The 25267-nt window shown below is 40.2% G+C and overlaps 1 protein-coding gene across 3 annotated transcripts in view; it reads right to left on the reverse strand.

The window, feature by feature from the left end:
* Positions 1 to 25267, reverse strand: part of ADAMTS17 (ADAM metallopeptidase with thrombospondin type 1 motif 17) — a 165291-nt gene that overhangs the window by 4551 nt on the left and 135473 nt on the right. For all 3 annotated transcript variants that reach the window (XM_042876110.1, XM_042876109.1, XM_042876111.1), the window contains 3 exons: positions 20584 to 20788; positions 16399 to 16551; positions 2698 to 2875 (listed from right to left, as the gene is read on the reverse strand). In XM_042876110.1, the coding sequence (XP_042732044.1) occupies positions 2698 to 2875; positions 16399 to 16551; positions 20584 to 20788 (536 nt within the window). The remainder of the gene's footprint in view (positions 1 to 2697; positions 2876 to 16398; positions 16552 to 20583; positions 20789 to 25267) is intronic.

Raw genomic sequence — 25267 nt, forward strand, 5'->3', positions numbered from 1 at the left:
AGGTACGGTGCTTTGCTAAAGTGTGCTGTCAGGAGTGGTCATCATCCTCTGAGTGGAAAATGTTTTTTACAGAGAAGCAAAAGCAAAACTCAATTTGATGGATATAAAGCTAAATTAACAGGAAGCAAAAATAACACTTCTTAGTTGGACAACAAGTGCTGCTGGGAGGCAGAAACCCCCTAAGATTGACGAAATGTTTTTGCAGGGTGGAAAGCAGCATGAAGATACTGGTGCTTAATCTGTTGCCAATATCATTAAAGTGTCAGCAGTGATTTTATGAAAAAGTAACAGGAACAAAACTATATGTGACAAAAATGCATGACGGTAGCAAATGCTTTTTATGCTACTACAGATTTATGAACTGAATGTAGCAGTCTTATGAATGCAGTGGTAACTGAAAAATCTTCTAAATAATTATTCCTGCTTTTGAGGCTGGAAAAAAAAAGGACTAGTTGGAGAACATGAAAAGGTGATGTTACCCTGTATTCAGCATTGAGTCTCAGTGTCAAGCACCAGAAAACCACCGAGAACTGGTGGGAACGCCTATCACCAAAGCTGCGTTTAGTTGAAGTAAAGGTCTGATAAAATCTGATGCAATGGAATTGCACTGAGAAAAAAGAAACATTAAATCTTTTTTTTATTTTTTTCAATTTGAGAGAAAAAACAGCTATCATCTTAAATGCAAGGAGGGTAGAGTTATTTCTGTGCCTGCCAGCAGTGAAGGGGCTCGTTGAGGTAAGATCTGATGCACTCTCTGCTAGCTATGGTTCCAAAAAGGCATACTGTACAAAAACATGACGTAGCTGGGTTAATTAGGTACTCTGCAGGAATATCAGAGCCACATCATAGGAATCTGATGGAAGGCTTTATGTAATGGAAAGGCACTGAGCCACAGATAAAACAGAACTCTGGTTTTTTACAGGTCCAAGATCTGTTATGGGTTGTGAAGTAAGACAGGAAGCACATATTGGAAGAAACACAGCTCAGGTACCTGGGGGATAAAATAAATCCCCTCTAAATGTGTCTTCACTGAGGGACACTGGACACAGATATGAAAGTCAGGCAAGGTGAACTCCAATCTTATGTACTACTAGAAACATTACAGAGGGTGAGAAACATTGTAGAGTGAGGACAAGACAGCACATGACTGGATTTTTTCCTGTATATTTTTTGTGAGGTTGCAGAAAACAGAAAATTTTGTTTAAAAAAAATTCAATGAGAATCTGTATATATGTAGGAAGAGCAAAACATTCAATGATGTATCTTTCCGCTAATATCAAATATCATTGTTTCTGGCCTGGTGATTCCAAGCCTGGTTTTGAAATAAAGCATCCCAAATTACTTGCAGATTACTTTCAGCAGGGACTCAAGCCTTCTCAGTCTTCTGAACACAAGAGCTTTTTATTGCTTTGTTCAAAAACGTGAATTAGAAAGGGTTTATTTTCTCATCAGTGTATCAAAGGCTTATTTCTCAAACGAAATGTTTTCCCTCCACTATGCTCTTAGTGCTAAAATATTTGGGAAGCACTCTCAGATGTTCTTAAACAAAAGAGCTTAAAAGCTCCTCAGTATGTCTGTATTTGCAAGACTAAAATTTCCCATACTCTTTTAAATAGCTACTGAACTTTTGGGAAACAACTTTCAGTTCAGAGGCCTCATGTCCAGTCCTAGTTCAAATGTTATTTAAATCATGCTGGAAAGCATGATCAGAAATGGTTCTCTACTACTTAGTAGCTCTGCATTTTCACGGGTGTTAGAGACTTTTTGTCTACAAGAGGTGGTAGGATGGAAGCTGTTCTTCTTACAAGCAGTGGGAGGTAGCAGTTAGTCTGTGTCAGCAACTGATGGCTTAGTTCAGCTTTGTCTTACTGCTGATTATGTGTGAAATGCAAAGAAATCAGGTTGGCTCTTTGAGCTTTGACTGAGGACAAAAGCTGAAGTTTGAAGAAAAAAAAAAATTATTCCCTTGTAAAGTAAGCAAATATGACATGGAAAATTACAGATTCCTACAATTTTGTATTAACATAAGCATTCTTAACTAGATCCTTCTCTTAAACACAGTGTTTTGGAAAACAAATGGCTTACCACAGTAGTCAGCTTGGCCAGGTACACAGTGAATGCAGGGAGGGTGAGGACAGTGGCAGAAAAACAAGTTTTCACAGAAGGGATCTGGATGCTTTCTTGCCTCCCAGAGCAAATTAATTCATCAAACCACATTCTTGTGGCAACAAATGAGAAGGAAAAAGAAACTAAAGCCAGTCATGCTCTACTTGTCAAGGTCATGCATTTTCCTTGGGGCACAGAAGAATAAAATATCATACTTTACACACACCACAGTTAAAGCGCGGTGAGATGTTTGTTTGTGACCAAGAAGGATAAATCTGTCAGCTCCCTCTGTGATCCACCAACCAATCATCCACCACTAGTCCTATTGGTCCCACAGGCCTAGCCACTGCGTGGTGCTTCACCTTGAGCAGTCTGTGGCAAGAACTGATGGGTAAGGAAGGACCTAACCACTCCAGATCTTTAGTCTGACTGAGTGTCTCTCTCCTAATTTCTGGAAGCCCCACTTTTTTTTCCTTTTTTTTTTTTCTTCCCCTTTTTTCTTCTTTTTGTTTTTTTTTTTAATATACTGAGATGTTGGGCTTCATCTGGTCCTTCACAGGTGGCACCTTCACCCCAAGACCCCTCACTCACCAAGTCTGGGCGAGGTAATTGTGTTGACATTAATCTTCTCATTGCAGACCTCTTGGTGGCACTGCCTGTAGGCTGCTGGCTTGGACAGGACAGGACACTCACTGCCATGGCGCCCGGTGACTTTGTGCATGCACTGCACAACACGCGACTGGAGGCCCTTCCCACAGGTTGAGGAGCACTGGAGAAGAGAAGAGGCTGAGACATGGGCAAAGCTGAACAGCTTCAAAATCATATGTTTACGTACAGCATAAAAATAACTGCCAGAATTGAAGTGTGCAGTAGATCAGTGGATAAGTATGGACTCAACGCTGAGCAAATTTATTAACAAGAGACCCTTCATAAAGTTGTCGCATTTGTCAGCATTCTGCAGCTCCCAGAGTGTTGCATGCAGAAAAACAGTCCTAGCATGGGGGTTGTCTTTCTGTGTGGACTCATTTCACCCTGAGTCCACCCACACTAGCTGTCTCTCTCAATGTCCATGAGGTTCCAAGAGGACTGAGGTGCAAATCTTTCCACCAGCCACAAAGATGCAAAACTGAAAAATGACTACTGCTGAATACTGCCCAGGAATACTCCCACTTCATGAGGGAGACAGTGGAACTGGTTGCCTTAGTTTAAACACCTTCTCCCAGACTTTGTCTGCCTGACAAGGCTACTTCCACAAACCAGGTGACCACCGCAAGGCACTGGTATCAGGTAACCAAGGATTACAGTGGAGGCAGTCAGCTCCTGCATGCCCAGACCCATAGAGAAGCTCTGTTCCAGTATGTAGGAGAACACATTAGGTATTCAAGTATTCACTCCTCTATCCCTGCTAACTGTCTGGCACTTGTCTGTCCTCCTGGGAGCAATTGCAAATTGTACTTCGTGAGTTTTGGCTTCTATTAGCCAAGAGGCCCAGCCTGTTTATATGCTCTCTTTGTTGTCATACAATTGGAGTCCCTGCCTCTCCCTCCCTCTTCCTCTGGCCCAGTCACTTGTGATTTACAATGTCCTACTTGCACGCAGTTCAATTTTAATAAAACAAATGCAGTGAGCACAGCGAGGTGCACCAGCTGGAGTTAATAAAAGAACCTTGTATTTAAAATAAAGAAACAATAGGTTGCAGGACTTTGGTATGATTCCTATTTCTGCTAGAGCCACACACAAGCAAATGATGGGGAGGAGGAGGTGGGAGAAAAGTCAGGAAATATAATTAGGATGGTGTCAAAACATTCACATTTTCTATCCTCTGCTGTTTCTGAACAAGGTCAGCACAGTGGAGCTCTTTCCCTGAAAAATGTTATCATTTCAGACTGCTGCTTCTTAAAAATGGCAAACCAGAGATTTAGGACGCTCCAAATATCAGCACTGCTGAGACTGGATGGAAGTCTGAACAATGCGAATGCAGTGTGGATGACTGTAAGGCCAGAACATAGGGGCAAAAGTACAGGTGGATGCATGCACTCCTCCACCTCCTCTCCCATCTATTTGTTCTGAAGTATCGTAACAAACCCCGGGTGCTGCTCAAAGGCCATCTAATGCAAGAGGCATAGCTTTGTTCTGGGCTGGAGCACACACAGCTTCTCCTTCCTGTGTGGATCACTGCAAGACCTATGCAAAATGGCCTCACGTGAAAGGAACATTAAAACAGAATTGGTGGGATCCTGCTTCAGACAACCCAGCACAGGGAGATACCTATGTATACAATGTGTGTTCTCAGTTCTGCATAGGAAGAACTGTAGCACCAGAAAAGCTTGCTGACAAAAGTAACACAGGCCAGCTCTAATATTTATCTTTAGTCACTCACATTGATGACTTTTTATTAACAGGTTTCTTATACTTGTTGTATTCACCAAATGTGTGTTTGCTTTACTGTTGAAAGAAAATATGTGCACCTGTTCATTATTCTTACTGCATCCCTCCCTGCACTTCTCTAGCACTGAATTTCTCCAAAAAAGAGACAAAAGACACTTTCCTCACTAGGTGAATAAGGTTTTCGGCTACTGATACACACTCACCTACCTTTGTCTGTGTTTCTGTGCATTTGTTAACCAGCAAGGAGGGCAAGCAGTGAAACTTTTTCCACAGATACTGCCAACTCCAATCCTCAGACAAATAACAGCAGATTTTTGCCCGAGGCAGTTTTATTCCTTCTCCTGGGAGATTGGGATCATCACCTATGCTATGCAATTAGTTTTTCACAGCCAGGAAGACAGATTTTAACATCTTTCTTGAACTCTTTTGGGCTTGGCAGCTAAAGGAAGGTTGGACATCTGGCTTATTTTAAGATGAAATTTTCAACTCTGTACTTGGATAGTCTCTTTCCTAGGAATTTCAATAGGAAATAGGAATAGATACAAAATACATACAAAGGGGGAATTGTTACTCATGCTGCCCGATGAAGAGAGGACATCATTAAAAGAGGGATAAAAATCAAACTCCAACTGAACAGCAAATTCTCATAAATACCTTTCCTCCTATTCTGGACAGCTAAACGCACTGCTACAGTCTCTCTGTTCCCAAATATTTATAGAGCAATTAAATATATCCATGGAAAAGTTTTCAGGGCTGGATTCACCCCGACACAGGACCCTCAGGACTGGACACAGGTATGAAGTGTTCAAGCAGGGAAAACTGCTGCAGGACTTTTGCAAACGGAACTTCTAGGCAGTCAAGGCAAGGGCACATCGCTCATGGCTGAATGGGGCTGGGCTGCAGGGGTTGAAATCCTGCTCCAGCTTGGCACTTGATCCAGCTTTCATTCTGCAGAATGCTGGGAAAATATCAACTTGTCACAAACACCGCTGTTAACAAAAATACTCTGGAAATCAGAAAAACCTATAAAAGCATTGATATAACTCCGAAAACACGTGTGTTTTGATGCCACAGTGGAGCAACGTGACCTGTAAACGTGGAGGATCAGCTTTGGAACGTGGCGCAGAGTGGTGCGGATCTCTGCCTGCCCCATGAGCTGCTCTGCAAGCACTGAGGCAAAGCCCATAAGCAACTTGCCCAGTCTCAGAAACCAGGGACACAGGCAAATGGCTGAATAGATACTGGTGGCAAACAAAGGAGTGTTCTCCTCCCTTTCAGGAGGTACTGCCAATGCTATCAATATCACAAAAATGCATATGCAAAATCCACGTAGTTTAGCCACAACACACTAAACGGACAATATAGCCACTGTAAATCAGAAATCAACCCACGCGCAAAGATCAAAGGATTGTTCAACGCTGGAACAAGGAGGGGGGTTAATGAACAGTTAGGAAAAGTGAACCTAATGAGAGCTCTTTTAACTCCCAGTTTAAGCACTACTTGAGAAGGCAAAAGAAGTAAAAAAAATGCCTCCATTCACATTCTTTGGCAGTAACATGGAAGCCGGTGGGGATATCCAGAAGGAAATAAACTCACAAATTGTCAAGGCAGCAGCTGCATTCATCAGCTTAAAGAAAATTTACTCACAGAAAGACTCCAACCTTCAGACTAAGCTATGATTTTTCAACAGGAATGCTATTTTCACCTTAGGATAATCTAAGAAAGCTTGAAATCTACTGAAGGTGATGACAGGTGTCTAATTCCTTTGAAAGCAAATGCCTCAGGAGAATACCAGGTATTAAAACAGAATGAATTTACAGTAAGTGCTGGGATCTGTCAAGGACTTCATCAACTCCTGATCTACAAAAGATAGCCAGAAAAGGAGAGAGGAATAAAAATAAATTAAGCCAGGGCAGGCTTGCCTTTGGGCAGCTGTAGGAATACCTAAGAAGGATCAGCCCAAAGAATCCCTATATTGAGGATTAATGGGGACAGAATAAAGAACAGATTTACCGCAACAGAGGACAGGCTGTGATTTGCTCTGGACTGAATGGGAATAATGAAGAATTGCTTATGCCTTAGCTGAGGACTGCTGACCTTGCAGGGATGTCCTCAGACCACATATCACCTTTAAAAATCTCACTTTTCTGACTTCTAAGAGACATTAGTCTCTTTTATAAGAGACTTGCTTCTTCTGGCAGAAGGTCACAGCATCCCTTCAGCCAATCCTGAACATACTACAATATTTATAAGGCAAATCTGTTGCAGGGAGAGATAGTTCAAAATGACAGTAATAACTGAGCTGAAGGCAAGGTTTGCTAAAATTTTATCCGTCAGTCTGCAGGCATCTGATGTTTAAAGATATGGGTTTGTCCCCAATTTGCTGAAAGTTGCTGATGCCAAGGATAACACTATGGCTAAAGCTCCAGCATTCAGAGATACAGTCATGCTTTACTGACTTCAGAGTTCAAGTATTCAAGGCGTTAGGATAGGGCAGAGAGTTTTTCCCCCAGGGGTTTTATTTCTTGCTTTTATGAAAGTCAGAAAAAAGCCAAGAGAGGTTCCTATTGACACCATTCTAACACAGCACCTGAGATGAACGACAAACATCCTGTAATTCAACTGTTCTTGAGACCTTAATGTGTGTGCTCTGAAAGTCAGTACCCTACACCCCTTAACATCAGGCTTTTTACAAATATTGCTAATTTAAACTCAAGAGTTTTAACTGAAAAGCAGCATGCAATATACTTTCATAAATACCAGTTTCACTTTCACTATGGCATCATGCTAATGAAAGAAATTTCTGTCTTTTCATTGATAAGATCTCAGCCCAAAGCAAACTGTAAGCTGTTTTTCAAGCTCTCCTGTTCTTTTCTTTCTTTCTTTTCTTTTTCTTTTTTTTTCTTTTTAACTCTGGATCTGTAAAGAGAACATATCTGGTCTTGCTTACAACAAACTATCACTTGGAAACTTTTGTGAAATGACTGATTTGTTTAACCTAGCCAAGAAAAAATGCATACCCTTCTGACTCAATATAGGAAGAAACAATAAATTACAGCAGAAAATGCTCGTGGCTGATGTGACAGTATCTTAGAAGGGGAAGAGAGAAGCAATCTTTGCAAACTGCCTACAGCTGTGCTTTCGAACTGCATGACCCTGAGAAACAAGACCTGACCAGCATGTCTCCCTGCGTAATTATGGTTGACTCTGCTATTCTGAAAAGTTCCATTGTGCACAGAGTTCAGAGATTATAAGCAGAATGCATGAATATTCAGGGCACTGACAGTGCTCTTAAGTACTTGCGCAATGCAGCTCAGGTGGATGCTAATGAGGAAATGATATTTAATTAATCATACCAACCAGACAGAATTCATGTCATAGAATCATAATGTATCAGTGTTGGAAGGGACTCACAAGGATCATCATGTCCATGTCCAACTCTTGGCTACACAGAGGACTGCGTGAAACTCAAATAATAAAAGCAAAGATGTGAAATTAAGCTGTATTGCCTACAAGGTGCCATATCCTAGCATACCACCTCTAGCATCATGTGTGCACCGTTTTGATCTGTGACAAGTAAAAAGCAGAAATCTCCCATAGCTTATTCAATCTGTAGAACTTCAATGAAAATGAAGCAGACAACCACTTCATGTAAAATGCATAACTGAGCTAACTGCAAGTGAGCTAGATAGTAAAAGAAAACTGCATAACCATGGAAACACATAACTCCACTCAGGCTGACTGCCTGAGAATTACCTTACTTCTACAACATATGCATTCAATGCATTCAACGCTGAGCAATGTTTTTATGAGCTACATGACCTACAGTTGCACACTAACTGCTGTCACAGATGTTATTCTGAAAGAGAATCTTGTTAACCGAAGCTCCACTGAGCACATCTTTAAATTACTCATCTCTTAATAAGCAATGCTACCTAAAAGCAATCTATTAAAAAGAAAGTAAGTAAAGATGTCATTAGGATTATTTATTTCAGCAAGAGGATGCTCATCTCCAGCACACTGGTTCTGGCTGGGTGTTCTCTAGACAAGGAGCTACTCAGATCTGAGGTATATGAAGAACACTGCAGCTCACCACTGTGCATAGCCAAAAGAAGGGATCACCATCAGGGTGACAGCCATTGTTCTTTAAAGACATTCTGGAAAGTTGTCACCTTAGTGCCTCACTGGTCATTGTAAAACTCAGTAGGCTTTTGGAAATACTACAAAATTATGTGGTATTGCTAGTTGCACATACTGTATGTTGTAAGGATTGGAAGCACAAAAACCTCTTCAGCTGCACAGTACAAAAAGCGAATTGCATACTGTTCACCTCCTTAAAGACATTATCCTAAATACTGTAACGTCTCAGTTACTCAGAGAAAATGAATGCCAATATTTGAACAGGCTTGCCTTTCATGCTTTCTTCCTTCTCACATTAAAAAGAGCAAAATAGTCACAATAGAATTCCATTTCAAATCCACTGATCTTAGTGGGAGGCTTTAATGCTCCATCAAAAAAAAAAGCACGTAATGAATGAGGCTTTTAAATAAAATATATCACAAAAGAAAAGTCAGTTTTCCAATTAATAGGATCACTGGAGGCTGTATTGGAAGACAGTAACACTATGACAGACAAAATCCCACTTCAAACAAAACACTTCATGAGAATACGGCCTTTTTGCAGCACTCTATCCATTTCTTAGGAATCACCAAAACAATCTGTACATTCCCAGAAACTCCAGCAGAGTTGAGCTGTGCAAACTGTTGTGCAAGATAGAAGCTGTTGCTGTTTCAAAGGCACACTCAGGACTTGGTTTCTGCGGCTTAGAGATCACAGGGGAATGACACAGCCAGCACTATAGTCTGCACCTCTTCACTTTTCACACCTAGGTTTACCACTAAAACTGGAGCTGACAGCACAGGTCTAGAGAGTCTTAAACTTGTTTTAGTGCTGATACACGATTTTTACATTTCTGACCATAGCAAAAAATTTTTCACAGATAATAATAATAAGCACAAGGTTTTCTCTTACACTGAGATACATTTTATTCCAGGCTTTTCCTCTATGGAAATTAAACTAGAGATTGATGGTTTTAGCTTAACTCAAGAAGGCACCTTTCTATTTGAAATATGCATAGCTATCACTTTTCATGATGCTTTCCAAAGTCTTTATTATGACACCAGCACCAGCTTTCCTGAATTCAGGACTGTCTCTATGTGATATAACCAAGTTTGGGCCATTTGTTCTTATCCTCTGTAGCCAGGAGTATTTTGAAGATTAACTGTTGGCAAAAGAGGCTGCAATTTGCACATCAGTATCAGAAGCTGGAGGAAAAAAGCCACAGGGAATTGGAACTAGTAGTGCAGCTTAGAGCACTTCACTGGGACAGCAGTCAGGTTTAGGATACACTGATGATCTGGCTCTCAGTTATGCTTATAAGGAGAGCTAGAGAGAGTTAGAAGATAGAAGCCTGTTGGGCCCTCTCTAGACAAATCCAGCTGCATCACTTTCTGGAGATCAGTTTGTATCAGTGAGACCTTTCAATATCAGCTTCTAGCTGTGGTGCTGAATGCACACAAGCAGACATAAATTACAAGTTGTTTGCCAAGCCAAAGCAAGTAAGAGGCAGGGAAAGCTGTGATGTGCTTAGCCTGCACTCCTAAGCAACCATCCCTGCTGCAGATTTTTCTCCCAATTCAACAAGAAAAGTTATTTTCTTCAAGGTAGAAGAAGATGAACTTAGTTGTGACCTTTATGAACAATTAACAAGTTGTCCATGGTTTATCACTAGCAGATGGTGGGTCAAGCCATGAATTTGTAATGAATGTTAGAACAAAGGACAGATTGCTTCAATATTTATAGCTTTGAATACACCTCTCAAATCACAGCTGTCCTTGATTTGCTCTTCTTATCATATAATGTGAGTTAATCATTAAAAGTGAGACATACAGAGGATTTTGCTGATGTTCCCAGATGTTTGGAACTCGAAAAACATGCCTCCCTGGCAGTGGAAAACTGTGGAGGTTTTTGAAAGAAAAGAAGAAACAAAAAAACCCAAAAAACCCAACACCTTTTCTATGTGTGTGTACTGCAAGGATGCAAGGGTTTTATCTCTCAGAGAATGCAGCCTACTGTAATCCTGCCAAAATAATTAATTCACAATAACAAAATCCTTGTTACCACCCATTGCAGTAAATGACTGCTGATCTGCAGTATGAAACACCTCAATGTCTGGCACAAATACAGTATTTTTGTTATAGGAAATTAGATTTTTTTTCTCTGTATTGTTAATATTCTCCTGGGATGAGAACCTGCAGCCAGTATTTCATAGGCTGGAGAAAATACTGTAAAGAAATTGGCAGCCAGTGATGCACAAGGAGGTCAGGTGGCTATAGGTAATTTTTCACATGTATTTTATCGTTACTGACATTATTTGGCAACAAGAATACTTTTTAAAACTGTGCTTTGCTGAGCTGATCATTACTACTGCTGCGCAGATTCTGCAGTACACAACCATTCTGAACTCAGTTAAAGTTGTGCCTGGGTGTTCATGTAAAACATGTAAAATGATAGAAAACGATTTCTCCTCCGCTCCTCTCCTTTCCTCAAGTGGAATCCCAGCTTGAGATGCCATATATTTCTGTTTTCATCCAGAAGTATGAATCTGTGATGGTTCCTACACAAGACCCAAAGATCTCACACAGCCCAGCAGATCAGATTCTGATCTGAATTGCCTTGGCATAAGCTTGCAGTAATTTAAGTGGCTGAATCAATCTGCATTCATACCAGTGCCAGACAGAATGATATCTGACCCCCAGTGCTGAGTGAGACCTTTGGCTTGTGGCCAATGGACTGGAAGGAAGAATGAAAGACAGCCTGGATTCACATCAGGAAATATATAATATAGGCCTTAATATTTACAGAGTATCTACTGTAAAGAAAAGAAAAAAAAAGGCAAAGTCAATATATTATAAGGCTTCTATGCATCTTTCTTCCTCTAAAAACCTTTTCATTGGGCTATGTAATATAATAGGTTAATGAGCTAAATTGTTGACTGAGGAACAGATGTTGCATGTTTTAGCTTCTGCCAACAAAACTGGAAATGCATCCTTGTGAAAATCTGCACTAACGATGTAGTTAGTGTATCTTGCTTGTAACCATGCCTTCCTTGACATAATACCAGCTAAAAGAAGAACAGCCAAAGAAGTGAAATGGGGAACTCTGAACCATTTTGTGCTTTTGGCTTGAAATAGAATACTTCAGTCACAAGACACAAATAGAGTATGTTGAGGCACATAAAACAGAGAAACAACTAAGTACAGCTGGAAATGAAGAAAAATCCATAAAAGTCTTCTGGAAGATTACTCCTGCTCTGTAATCTCACCTTGTCAGTTATACCTTAGAAGAGTCCATAAGCCAACTGGAGAAAAGGATCTGAAAAGATACAGTGTTAGCTTGCACATCTGCCCCTAGGTGATTTACCTGCTTTGTCATTCCAAGATTAGAAGGGGAAAGTGCTGAAGACAGAGTGGGGAGGCCTGTGTAGCTAAAAAACAGTCCCCAGTGCTGCATCTTCGAGCACAACTGCTCTTTGTCACTACCACAGCTAGCTGGTCCATCTAGGCTGTACCTCATCTCCCTGCAGCACGCCAGCAACACACTCCCAAAGCATCTGGGACATCTGGTTCCACTGCAGGAGTCACGGCAGACTCCAGCACAACTCACAGTCCTGCAGCCTCGAGCACATGAGGAGCACAGACACAGACAGTGCATCCTGCAAAGCGATCGAGACAGCCACATTCTATCCACCAGCTACCTGCATGCTTTACGGGAATGTAATCCTTGACCTGAAGTTTGCCAACAAAACACAACTGATCGTGAAAGAATGAACTACTATCTTGTTAATGCATTGGAGGCATAGTTTCAGCAGCTTAGGAATCTGAGGCAAGAGCTGGGAAAGCGAGCGATCTATGGCTGTTCTTTTGACCAGCACAACTACAACAAAAATGTGAAAATGTTTCTAGTGCTACAACCTTTAACAGCTCAGATTTCAAACACGCAAGAAGTATTGCAAAGCTGAAAGTGTATGAGATGTTTGTTTCTTTAACTGAGTACAAACTGGATGTGGAATTTCCTTTTGGAAGAAAAGACTGAACGGGAGATGACTTGGATTCCCATTTGTGTATTGCATCATACAAAAAAAAGAAAGGATGATATAACGAACTGCAATTCTAAAGAATCCAGGCAATAGTAAAAAATAATTTCAGGTTAACACCTTCAGTGGGTCTCTCACTTTAAAATCTGCCTTTCTGCTAGGTTTGAAGACTTTCAGACCAGGAATATTTTTGTTATGCTGTTCATACTAATGCTGCATTTGTGTAAATGATAAAAATAAGATTCTTTTTGTTAAGAATGAAAAAGTTGAAAGTTTAGGAATGCTAGCAAGTTGGAGGTTATCATGGTTACTAGTAACAGAACAATATTCTGTCTTTACAAGTACATTAGATAGTATGTCAATCTCAGGCTTTGGACTAACAAAGGTAACCTCAAAGAAATTTAAATAACATCACAAACCTGAACATATGTGTTTGCAAAGCAAACTAGATATATCAGCTCCCTGTGGCACAATTCAAAGAAACTGCAAGTACACTGGGAACACACAGACAGCCCAGACTGACTGCAAAATCCAGTCCATTAGCTCCAAATCCCTGCATCTTCTGAATGGAACATATCTAAAATCTGACATAGGATAAGCGTGTCCATCGCTGTCAGCTATAGCAGTTCTTGTTTGTGTCTGTGATCTCATGACTGAAGGCATTCTTAGTAAAGCTCTGGGGAGCTCCTTAGGCAAGTCTTCTCATGCACAGAGCCTATGTGTTCTATAAATGCCTCTACTGCTCCTCTGACAAAAATAGGAGTCTGCCCCTCAGAGAGCCCATTCTATTTATGTTGTATCCAGACATGGATTTTTAATGAAGTTTTGCCTCTTTCCTACAAGACTTTGGGATATACTCAAATGATCTTAGTTTGGGATAGCTCAGGATTGAATGCCAAGGCAGCATGCAAGTTGTCTGCATAAAAAGCATCTGTCCCTCCTTCTATCCTGTGGTAATTACTACTGATCATTCAATCTTGCTTCCTTGATGATTCTTAATAGAAACAAATCCACAATGCAGTTAATCGCAAAAGGTCGTTGCTTGTTCTGAGATCAAGCTGTAATGGTAGAAAATGTTTCCATCTCAGCACAAAGCTCTCTCACAGTGATTTTTATAGCACTGGCAAAACAAGAACTAAACAAACAAGAAAACAAACAACCAAAAAAAAAAAAACAAACCCAAAAATGTTCTACAATGGAATTTTAACCTGGAATTGTGAATTTTAAGGAGTTTGCTATAATTTGACTTTAGAAGACTGTATGTTTCTCCTTAATGGTCAAATTGTTTAAGCCAGCCAACACCAGAAAGGAATTGCTGATAGTGTAAAGGTTCTTCTCCTATGTCTGAGCCCTGCATTAAAGCTTCTGGATCCTGAAAATCAAAATCCTGACTGGATCTGCAAAGAATTCCACACTAAGTATTTCAGCTATCTGGGTTTCGGAGGTAATAAACTTTCTCAGAAGAACTATATCTATCCATACCTTTCTTAAGCCATTCAGTGATGCTTTTTGTTCACCTCTCTACTCAGAGGATAACAATCTAATTGTGTGATCCAAGTCTTCGTGTCATTAACCAAGACGTCTAGAATTTTTAATGTTCATTATAAACCAAATCTAAGTCCAAGAACATCTGCTGAATTTGCACAGGGTGAAATTCCTGGGAAGCTGAGAGTTGGCACGTGTTCTCTGCAGGCAGAAGCAGACCACATAAACAGCACACAAACTTCTGTGCCCTTCTGCACAGAGAAGATCCTGATCCCAAGTTAAGAATTGCAAATAATGAGTGATTTTGCACAGAACTTGCACTGCTCATATGCAGAGACTAAATCTATCAATGCTATTTACTGTGACCAATGCATGACTGCAGCCTTTCTAGCAATGAGCCAACTTCTTTATCAGATGGGAAGCATTCATACAGTACTGAACTTTCAATCCATGTAATCAGTGAATACATGATTATTTCATATTCCTCCTATAAAGAGAATCCGGGTCAATTCTTCTGCCAAAATCTCTTAAAATTCCACAAATAAATAAATAATGTTATTTCACCTGTTAACACAGGAACTGTTTATTTTGGCCAAATTGTGTGGATTCTGTGTGCCAAGTTATAAATAAAATAACATTCAATACTCCAAACATTCTGTGATACAAATTCCTGGCTCAGCATAAGTACAGATCTTATGCCTATGGCTGGCTCTTAAATCACGCTCCAGCACTGACACCATTAAATTCATGCATCTCTGACACGGTGTATCTATAAATATTTGTAATTCCCAATCGTAATGCAAAAAATACAATTGCAGATAAGCCAATTTGCCCATCATGGGCCTCTGCTTCAGTGGATTTTGCTTGCTGGAGTTTGGGTTTTTGGAAAGCAAAATGCAACTACTGTATCCCAGTGGTTTCTGCACATGCCGTACATTCCAGAACAAAAGTAGGCCTTCTGTTTCAAGAGCAGAACAGTTACAAAGATAAGATAAAACCAAACTGGAATATAATATTCCTGGGAAATTTCAAGGCTTTATACAAACATGAAGTTGGTAATGTAAAGGATGTGTTATGAACAACACTGGCAAAGGCTGAATTTCTTATACTGCTGGGCTTCCTTCCCAAGCAAAACTACCTGCTACTTTAAGATCAGAATGCAAATACAGAGCAGATTCTGCACTGGTTTAATCCACTGCACATAGGAATTAATTCCACTGATGTCACCAGAGAAACTGTGTTCAGACAGATCTAAATGAAAGTGAAATCCAGCCCTAAGGAAGGGACTGATGGTTTTGGCTCTGCCTTTAAATAGAGGGCAAACTTTCATCTCAGATGGCTGAATTAAGTGAAGCACTGGACTGTGCTGTGTAGGTCTCAGAATAGCATGAGTTGTACAGCTGTAGTTTTGCATCTGTGGTAATAAAATGGTATACCATCAGACTCTGAAAGCAAAATCTGCATGAGAAGGGCAAACAATTCAGCAGTGTGTGCCGTCAGTTAACCTTTGTCTCTGTGAGAGTTTGCTAAGGCTTCCACATTCTACTTAATAACAGTTCTCCCAGACCCTCAAACTCACCACCTGTGGAACAAGAGGTATAAGGCTCAGCTCTCAGCTGAGTACTGATGCTTTGAGGGAGACAAAACTTTCATCACATCTTCTCTTCGTGAGATTTCTCTTTTTCTCAGTGACTAGGTTTCTAATTTGAAGTCTAAATACTTAACTGATACACATACTTGAAGAAAGAAAACATCTACTATTTTCCTTTCAGGCTGCCCAGGCTGGGCATGCGATTCCCGCTTAACTCCCTGAAGTCCTGGCAGATACTGTTAATGAACTTCTTTTCGTAGAAGTCAACCTGTTAGCCAGGTCGATTTGGAGCTGGCTTTTTGAAACATGTAAAACAGTTCCAGCACTGCTCATGAAGTGGCCTTTTAATGCAAAGAGTTGAGTTGATGGATGAATTTTGGCCTGTGGTGAGAATCTTCATTTTTAGGGTGGAAGTTGTGTGGGTTTAGCCGTTGAATGGATAAGATGTCCATTAATACTCATTTTGAACCTGTTTGTTGACATATCCACAAGCCTCTGTTGCAGTATTTGGGTCACAAGTGGCATAAAGGGAAAGTTTAAATCCCAGCAAAAAACATCAATCAAAAGCTTCCGTTCAAAATATTTAAACTGCAGAACACACTGCACATGGAAGCACAGCATACTGAACATCTTTGGATTTAGAGAGAAAATACCGTGCACTGCTCACTGGTACCTTAGACCAATCGCCTGTTTTCCATTCATAACAGCCTGTGTGATCCTCACATTCTTCCTCATCTCTTGGCCTGGTGGCTGCATCACATTTGCCTTGAGAATTTGTACACGTTACTGTCCTTTTTTGGATCCCTTTGCCACAGTCTGCTGAACACTGCAAAACAACAGGTATGTTTTATTATTTCTAGGAATCATGCAACAGAATTTTTATTTTTGTAACATATCTAAAAGGAAAGCTTAGTTTTATGCACACAAAACCTGATAACTTGCAAAATTTTCCCCCAACAACTGAAACCATTTTCAAACATGATTCGTCTGAATAATATGAGATACACTTCTGTGATCTTTTACTTGTGAAAAATAGCATTGTGCTAGAAATGGTGTTACTGAATAACTAAATCTTGCATTTAAGAGCTCATTATTCATAACAGAACTGCCATATACCTTTGTGTATCACAGGAGTACAACAATGACAAAAAATGCACTTTATGTAGCAGGAGATTGTGGTTACAAAACCACCTCTGCAGTACTGTTTGTATGCACCCTGGTGAATTCACTGCTCTCACACATGTTCTCATGTGCACACGTGTGACCTTCACTCTTTGAATTGCCACCTCCTCATCACCGCGATGTTAATTTCAAAGAACTTGAAGTGTACAAAGCAGATCGCTCAGCAGAGACACCACTCAGTGAACCACAGAGCTGTCATCACCTTCTGGCCTTGGCCAGCAAGCTGCCCACATTCATCAGCAGGTACAAAAGATGGGCCCCTCAGCATCAAAAGCACAACCAGGGGCTGTGGGAATGCAGCAGGCTACTAGGGCTGCTAGGATCAGTTGCTGGTGAAAGACTTGATTATGGGCACTAGTAACAAACATCCATGCAAGTGAGCAAATATTGTCCACAAATATTTTAATGCTTAGATGCTGTTATTTAGGCACTTTGAAAAAGTAGAAATAACTGGTAGCCCATTTGCTATCTCTGACAACAGTTGACTGGAAATTCTGTTTTACTGGTGAATTTGTCTTGACTGTAACAGGTGGGAAAAAGACACTGTTGTGAACTGAAATGGAGAAACGTTTTAAATAACCAGTTCAGTCACAGGTTAATAGATCTACCAATGCTGATACAGCCATCTGTGTGCATGCTACTACACAGCAGCACAGCTAGTCTCTCTGCTCTTCATTTTCATGCCACTGCAGGGGTTAGGAGTGAGAAATTTTCTTAAAGAGCCACTGGGGACAGGTGGATGGAAAAATGATATATGTATGAACTGAGATAAAAACTAACCTTCTCTAGCATGTCAAGTTCTCCCCTTTAGGGGATCAGCACGGAAAAAGACAGTTGAGTTGACACTGAATAAATACTGAAGATACGAGATATTCTGTGAGGTCTTTTGAACATAATCCAAGAAGCTTCTCCATCCAGGGGGTCTATGCTGGAAACAAGTGTCAGCTTGATATAAATTACATCAAATGGACAAATCTCAGCATGCCTGTCTAATCGTCTTAAAAATACAATCCAGGCAGTTCTGACCTGCTGGCCTTGTTAAGGACATGAATGACAAGCGTTTATGAGCTGGCAAGCAAACAGACGTGCCTTTAAATACTTCAGAGCACTACAAAGTGACTTCTTGAAAATCTGGGAAGCCTTCCACTTAATTTACTACGTGCTGCTCATGGCATGACCGCCTTACGGATGTAACATCTTTGTAACAAGCACAATTGTAGAGCTGTGCTAGATACCAGGATGAATTCTTCCAGGCTTTGCACAATTCCAGAAACTGCTTTGCTGGAATCCTCAAAATGCACGAATTGCCAGAGAGCCAACACCGGAGCTCCTTGAACAGTACCTTAAAGCCACGAATTTGCCCTAAGCAGTACAGATTTTCCCATATAAACTATAATTTTCCGCAGCTCTCAGGGTGGACTCCTTGGGGTTGCTTTTGTTCGTCTCAAACTATAAAGAACAATATATAAAATAATTCAAACGGTCCAATTTACTGAAAGTAAATCAAACTGAAGCAGGAGTATTTTTCACAGTATGAGAATCCTCTAGGTGGGTTGTACAACTGAGTTTGGGAAAGACACGAACTGTTGATTCTTCCCAAAGCTTTTAAGTCATTCGCAGATCAGTATTGCATTTACTTTTCCTAGACAAAAGGTTCCCAACAGGTCTTTGGTTGTCACATATAAATCATTCCCTTTTAGAGGTTTTTTTTGTTCAAGTCCTCTGTCATCGTGATTTTTTTCTCATGCATAGATTTTACACAGATTCTAAAACAAGACAGTCTACTAGGAACCCCCTTAGTGTCTACTTTAGATGATCAGGTTTTATTTTATTAGCAAATTATCTATTCGAATCCCACAAAGTTTTGTAAAGGAGTATCACAACTTTGCAGTTAAGATATGACTCTTTTATTTGAAGGAAATCCATTGTTTTTTTCTACTCAAGTTCCCTAACAGCAGAAGCATTCACCTTTTTGTGACAGTCTCTATTTCTGTCATTAAAAATGGATTAAGTGGTACTTTGTCCAAAATAATCTCAAGTGTTTGGCAATAAAAGTGGAACTTAATTTTTTCCACACTGAAGACTGCAATGGAATTTGCTTTGAGAACACACATTTTTGATTGGGGACCAGACACCAATGTGTTCAACTGTTTTTGTTGTATAACCAGAAGTTCAAAAACACACACAAGAAAATTGATTTATAAAATATTATTACTTCTATGATATTTTTCCCACAATATTAGAACAAAATGAGTTACATAGTCACAAATACAGAAGATTTCCAGTTCATAAAAAACCTTCTGTAACATGACTTAGTCCAATTAAAAACAAAAACACGGAAGTACCTAACATTGAAAAAAGACCATGAACACTCCAACGACAAAATTCACCCTGTAAGGCAGGTAGGAGCTGCAGTGAGAAGACTAGTCTGCTACATACACTGCTACAGCTCACCTTGTATAGCTATAAGAAATAAAAGGAGCATCATCTGAAAGGTTTATTTTTGTAACACATGAAAGACGTATCAGAGAAATTATTAAAAATCAATGTATTTCTCCACATCTTTTCAAATCAGGTAAAAGAATCTAATGCATTAGTGAACAGGTACAGCTGAAAGGAAACACTACTCTCACTTGAGTGTTTCACTTGCCAAGCAAAGATTTTCTGTTCAAAAGGTGGACAATGGATCCACACTGTGTTTTTGTTAAGAGACACTGTTCTTCAGTGCCAGGTCCCTGGTATCTTGTGTGCTGTGACTTTTCTAACAATAATATTTTGCAAAAGATCTTTGACAATGCTTTAAACAGGAGCTCACTGTTTCAAAATAGAGACAAAAAACAATGAAATATCCTGCCCACAAAAATGCCCATTTCTGGACAGACTTGTAGCACAGCCAGGCTGTAATGAGACTGGTAGCGACATACATACTGCACCAATACTGACATCATCTTTTCATTGCTCAGATCAGCCTAACAGATACAGCACCAAGTCTGACATGGAAACCCTATTAGAACCATTACTCACAAGGTACAGGCAAGGTTACCATGTACTTGCTGAGTGCTTCTCATGAACTGTAAGCATGCTCCTGGTTCACTCTGTTGCTAAACAAAGTGAAGGCTGTCCAGATGACACTTTGTTAATATGTGAAATGGATTTATAGTATCTGAGAATAACTTCTTAACTCTCTGCAGCTACATGGAGACACACAAGAAAGCAAAGTATAACCAGCTTTTCTATGTTCCTGGAATTACACAAAAGAGGGTTGGACAAGGCCCAAAGACTGTATATTCTCTGCAACATGCAGCTGTTTGATAAATATGGTATTTTGTTTCATACCACATTTAAGCAGAGCCAGAAGATCTGTTAGGTTCCTACACTTCCAGCTGTAGGTCAGAGAAATGTTTTTCCTTGGTGGTCAGACTTTTCAGATGGAAAGATATAGTTAACATAGCACGATATCTAATACTTGCCTTAATAACTCATCTGGTATGTGATACAAACCTCAGCTTAAACCTAATCATTTCAACAAAAACCAATCCTACCTAGTGCCTCAGTACTGCAAGTTACCAAGTGTGCTGACTGTGAGAATGTGCTTAACTTCAAGCTCTTAGCTAAATTAGGGCAGCGTATCCAGAACTGTGTGCTGTCTGGCTTCTCTCTTGGGCCAAATTCTTACCTTTGACCACTCTGATGCTTCCCAAATTGAGAGGCAGTCCCGTCCTTCACAGCTTTGTACTGTTGCTGGTTTGTTGCCAAGGCAGTAGAGGTCTCTTGTGTTAACATAGGTGCCATTTTGCAGCTGATAAACACAAGTCACTTCCCGATGCTGGATGCCTTTCTCACAAGTGGCAGAGCAGGGACTCCAATGGCCAGTCACCCACCTGGGAAGGAGACAGAGAGGGAATATTAAAAAAAAAAAAAAAAAATAATAAAAAAGTAGGATAAAATATTGCACTTAACCTGAAAACAGAGAAATAAGAAACTGGCAACTCTTCCTAGGTTTGTGGGTTCTCCAATGTTGCTGTACTGCTGTCAGACTGAGATCTGGCCTGAAACGTGCAGAGCAGAAAGGGGCTGTGTACAAGTGAATATCTGCTCTTGGCTCCATGCTAGACAGAAACACCATTCATAGAATTAGGGACCTTAAAAATGGGGAATAATTGCCTATGGCCATTGTTAGCAAATTTGAATACTATTTAACTGCTCAATAAATACTTAAAAATACAAGATTACTCCACTAGAAAGGAATCTGCAACACTGATTCAAAGCTGCCATAAGGATGTACCATAACACAAACTGAATGGGAGTGGGGGATACTTACCTTTAACCATCATTTTTCTGAGCTTTGGGATTCATTCACTTTGTAAGCACATTTCAGTTGCCATTTGCTTTCCCTTTGATCAAATGTGCTGGGAACAAATACACGAACAGCGTTTCGGTTTGTTTGTTTGCTTTGTTTTCTCTTTAAAGGCTCACAATGCTGTGAGTTGTTTGGGTTCCTCCCAGTATAAGGGACTGCTGCTATGAGCAGACCCTTGCTGTGGCCATGCATCCTTCTAGCTCAGTGTAAGGCTGACTGAAAGGCTCCATAACAAGATGCTCTGGCAGCATCACTGTGGTTAAAAAGCTGGCCTACGTGGCAGTGGATAAAATGTCTGCGAAGAATCTGAATTAGGAGGTATATAGAGAGGAACAATTATTTCCTAAAGACAAGCAGCATTCATCTTCATGCCTCCTGTAATCTGTCAATGAGGAACATCTCTTTGTAATTACAGGCATTCCTGGATGAAGCGAATGATGGGAACAATAATTGTAGGCACTAGGCACCGGAAGGCTATCATCATCAGGTAATTGACCTTCTAGCCTGTTATTTAGGACTGTCATCTGGATTAGCATCCTAATACCATGAATCTTTTACTTGTCACCCAATCCTGGGTTGCCTGTAATGACAAGGACCAAAATAAGAACATTCAAATATAAAAGCTTGCTTAGAAATATTGTTTCATTTTACTGAAGTTTCCAGTAGTCAAGATAGAGCAACACACAACACCTTACTAGTCACACTTCTTTTGAATTTGCTCCATAATGCCTCAAAAATCTAACAATTCTTTCTCTTTCTGACATTTGTGAGTGGGGAAAAATCATTTCAAAACAATGTGCAGAAACATCCTCATTTGGTGCAACTGGCGTGAATTCATTTGCCAGCTGCTGTGACTGGTGACCTGCTGAGACAGCACTGATGACAGCAAAGGCAGAAACCAATTAGTTTGAGCAGAACAGCATCAGGAAGGCTGGCCACCTGTCTTTTGTGGAACAGAGCCCCATTCAAATGTTTCTTTGCAGAAAAGCAGTTGACACATTTGTGAATTTCTGTTGGCTAAAGCAGCTCGCAAACTACCAAACATATTCTCTAGACAGTCATTTTGGTGCATCACTGTGGCTGAGTACTTGCTATTTACTTATGGAATGGGAAAATGCCAGCTGAGTGAAGACTGAGACTGACAAAAATTGACTTTGAGTGCAGAAATCGGTGTTCATGAAAATTAATAGCCAGGCTCCCTCGCTACCATCTGGGCTGTGCCCTGCTAGAGCCCACGTGTAAGCAGCTATTGAGCCAGGTGAAGGAACCGTTCAGTAATGGCACAAAGGGGGAAAAAGTAACTTTGCTTTATGAGCTGAATGTGAGTCACAGGGCCAGGAAGGGTTTCTGTAGAGGCTCCGCTGAACTAATATTCACTTCAGCACCATGCTCTCACTGTGATCTACAGCTACTGGCAAAAGAAAAAGGGACTGAAAGCAAAGGAGAAAGATAAAAATACATTCTTGGCAGAAGCTGTCTGTGTGCTTTCATTTAGGATGGGCAGCGTGCTGCATGCCAACTATTTCCAAGATGCCGTAAGAAGTCAGGTTATGACTTTCCCTTCAGGAAGAAAAATTCCTTTTTCTATTTTTCTTTTGTTACTTCTGTGGAGGGGAGAAGTCACCTCATTTCTACCCTGCTGAGTGATCTTGGGTTAGGGCTGCTCCAGCACACACACACGCACAGGTCAGTGCGACAAAAAGAACAAGTATCATCATTGACATGAGAAGACTGCACAGAGCATCAGTCAAAACCTAGAGAATCAACAGAAAGCTATGGCTCAGGTCATTTCTGATCTAGTCTGTGGTAAAGATGTCATCACCCCAGCATTTTCATTACAGTGGTGGTCATATGGCCAGCTTCAGCTACACATCCACCACATCCATCCCTCATCCTAGCCTGCATTCACTGATGGGTACAAAGAATATGGGGCACCCTATAAAGGATCTCTGAAATCTCACAGCCTACTTGCCCTGTTAGTGAAACTATTATTTTATTGCCTGGAAGACACTAAAGATTTTTTAATTACTCTGACAGGATTTCAACATCATAGCACACTACCAAACAGAAAAGACAAAAGATTTGTGGTTAAAATGCTTAAATATGAAAATTCCTGTCAGTTTCAGAGTTAGTTAAGGAACATGCAGCACGGTATCTGTAAAATTACTAGTTGCATGTAATAAATAAGCTGGGAAGACAAATGAGATGCACAAATAGCAGCAATCATTGTTACAATTAAATTACATACAGACATTTTCCTCTCTGTGCTGTTATTACACCTTTTGAACCCTCTAGATAAGAGACTTAATTTTCATTTTCAAAAAAAGTTTAAGTACTTTTCTTATGACAATGCCAAAAACAATTCCAGTGTTCAAACACAGAACTCCAAGTCAGCCCTGTATTACTAACCAAGCCCATTAACAGTTGTACACTAAGCCACATGTGTAACGTAGACCATTCGGCTTTATCCATGCTTTTTTTTCCCCCTCCATTTTGCAATCTTACATCTATGGAAGATTCAAGGGTTAGATGATCCCTGCTGGTGGTTCGATTTATGAAGAAAGTAGTAAGCTCTTAAGTAGAGATTTTTTAACCTAGAGAGTGGCTGTCTTTCTAGCTAAAAAATGCACTGTAGGGTCTGTTTTTCTCTAGCCTCAGAAGTCTGGGATGGGCAGAACATGCAATCTGAGAGGGCTGTTTTAAATCTATCTTCTGAGTCTTCTTCAACCTCTGACCTCTCCATATCTCTGTTAAGAAATTGGGAGTTCTTCTCATCTGCTATTGCAACAACCATCTGGCAGGCCCCTGGAGCAAACGTGAAATATCTTTAAGAGGTTCAGTTCATCATTTGATCTTCGTAGAGTCTGGATTAGTCATTAACATTGAATTATCTATTCTACCTACTTGCCTAAGACTCCCACATTTTCTCTGAAAAAAAAAAAAAGAAAAAGAGTTTACAACACTATGTACACAAACCCAAAGGAGATGAAATGTCTGCAAATGACCAGTTGCAGCTAAAGATTTAGGAAAATATGCAGTGAAGAGGGTCCAGGCTGAAGGATGAGGTGGAGAAGTGCAATCAAAAGACACGTGGTCACTTTTCAGATCACAAAGTAATTGCATGTTCTAGGATAAATACTGCAGCTCATTAAGTTTCACCTGATTATTTCTGACTTGAGCCCTGCATAAGACTGGTGCCTGCAGGTTGGTTCTGGTCCACTAACAGAACACCCACCATATGTTTGCACACACGCTCACTGCCCCACAGGGGTTGTGTTACTTCTGTTCCCTCGCAAATGCTACACTGAAATTTCCTTGCTTTGGTAGTAATAGCTTGGACCAAAGATACATTTGTAATAACACTGATAATTCTATTTTTAGTAAACCTGGTTTTTGATTACTATTAGTTCAGAGCCTGCACCACCACTAAATTATCAGAAGACATTTGCTACTAAACAATATGTAGCTGATTTGAAAAATCACGTTACAGATACTAATCTAAAGCAGTGCAATTTGAACACTCCAACACTTTGTTGTTCACTTTTTGGTTCAATGTAGGTTGTTGAGTTACTGTACAGGGGGGGATAACTCCGTTTTTAATTAGAACTGGTTGTCTTTAGCTCCGGTCTTTGATGCAAAATCATGTTGAAGTTGCTGTTATTTTTCCAAGGCACCTGGATGAAATTGTGGCTCTACTGAAATCATGCACAGCTCTGACTAACATCACTGGGGCCAGCGTTTCACATGGAGTAAGTGCAGAAAGCAGAACAGGAAAAGATTTCCGAGAATCAGTCACATGAAACTGATCATCAGATATTTTTTGCTTGCATCTATCAAACTAAGTTCATACTTGAATGCATAGAGGGACGAAAGCACTGTTTACAAGCAGACCCGTGATTTCCACCAAATACATACGCTGTCATTGTATCTTCCTCTCTCTGCACACTTCTGAAACTCTCCACTACATCTCTGCTCTGCTGGGGTCAAAATAACCAGGTGA

This window comes from Lagopus leucura, unplaced genomic scaffold (genome assembly GCF_019238085.1).
Source record: "Lagopus leucura isolate 7727_CA_CO unplaced genomic scaffold, USGS_WTPT01 Super-Scaffold_100015, whole genome shotgun sequence".
NCBI classification, from domain to species: Eukaryota; Metazoa; Chordata; class Aves; order Galliformes; family Phasianidae; genus Lagopus; species Lagopus leucura.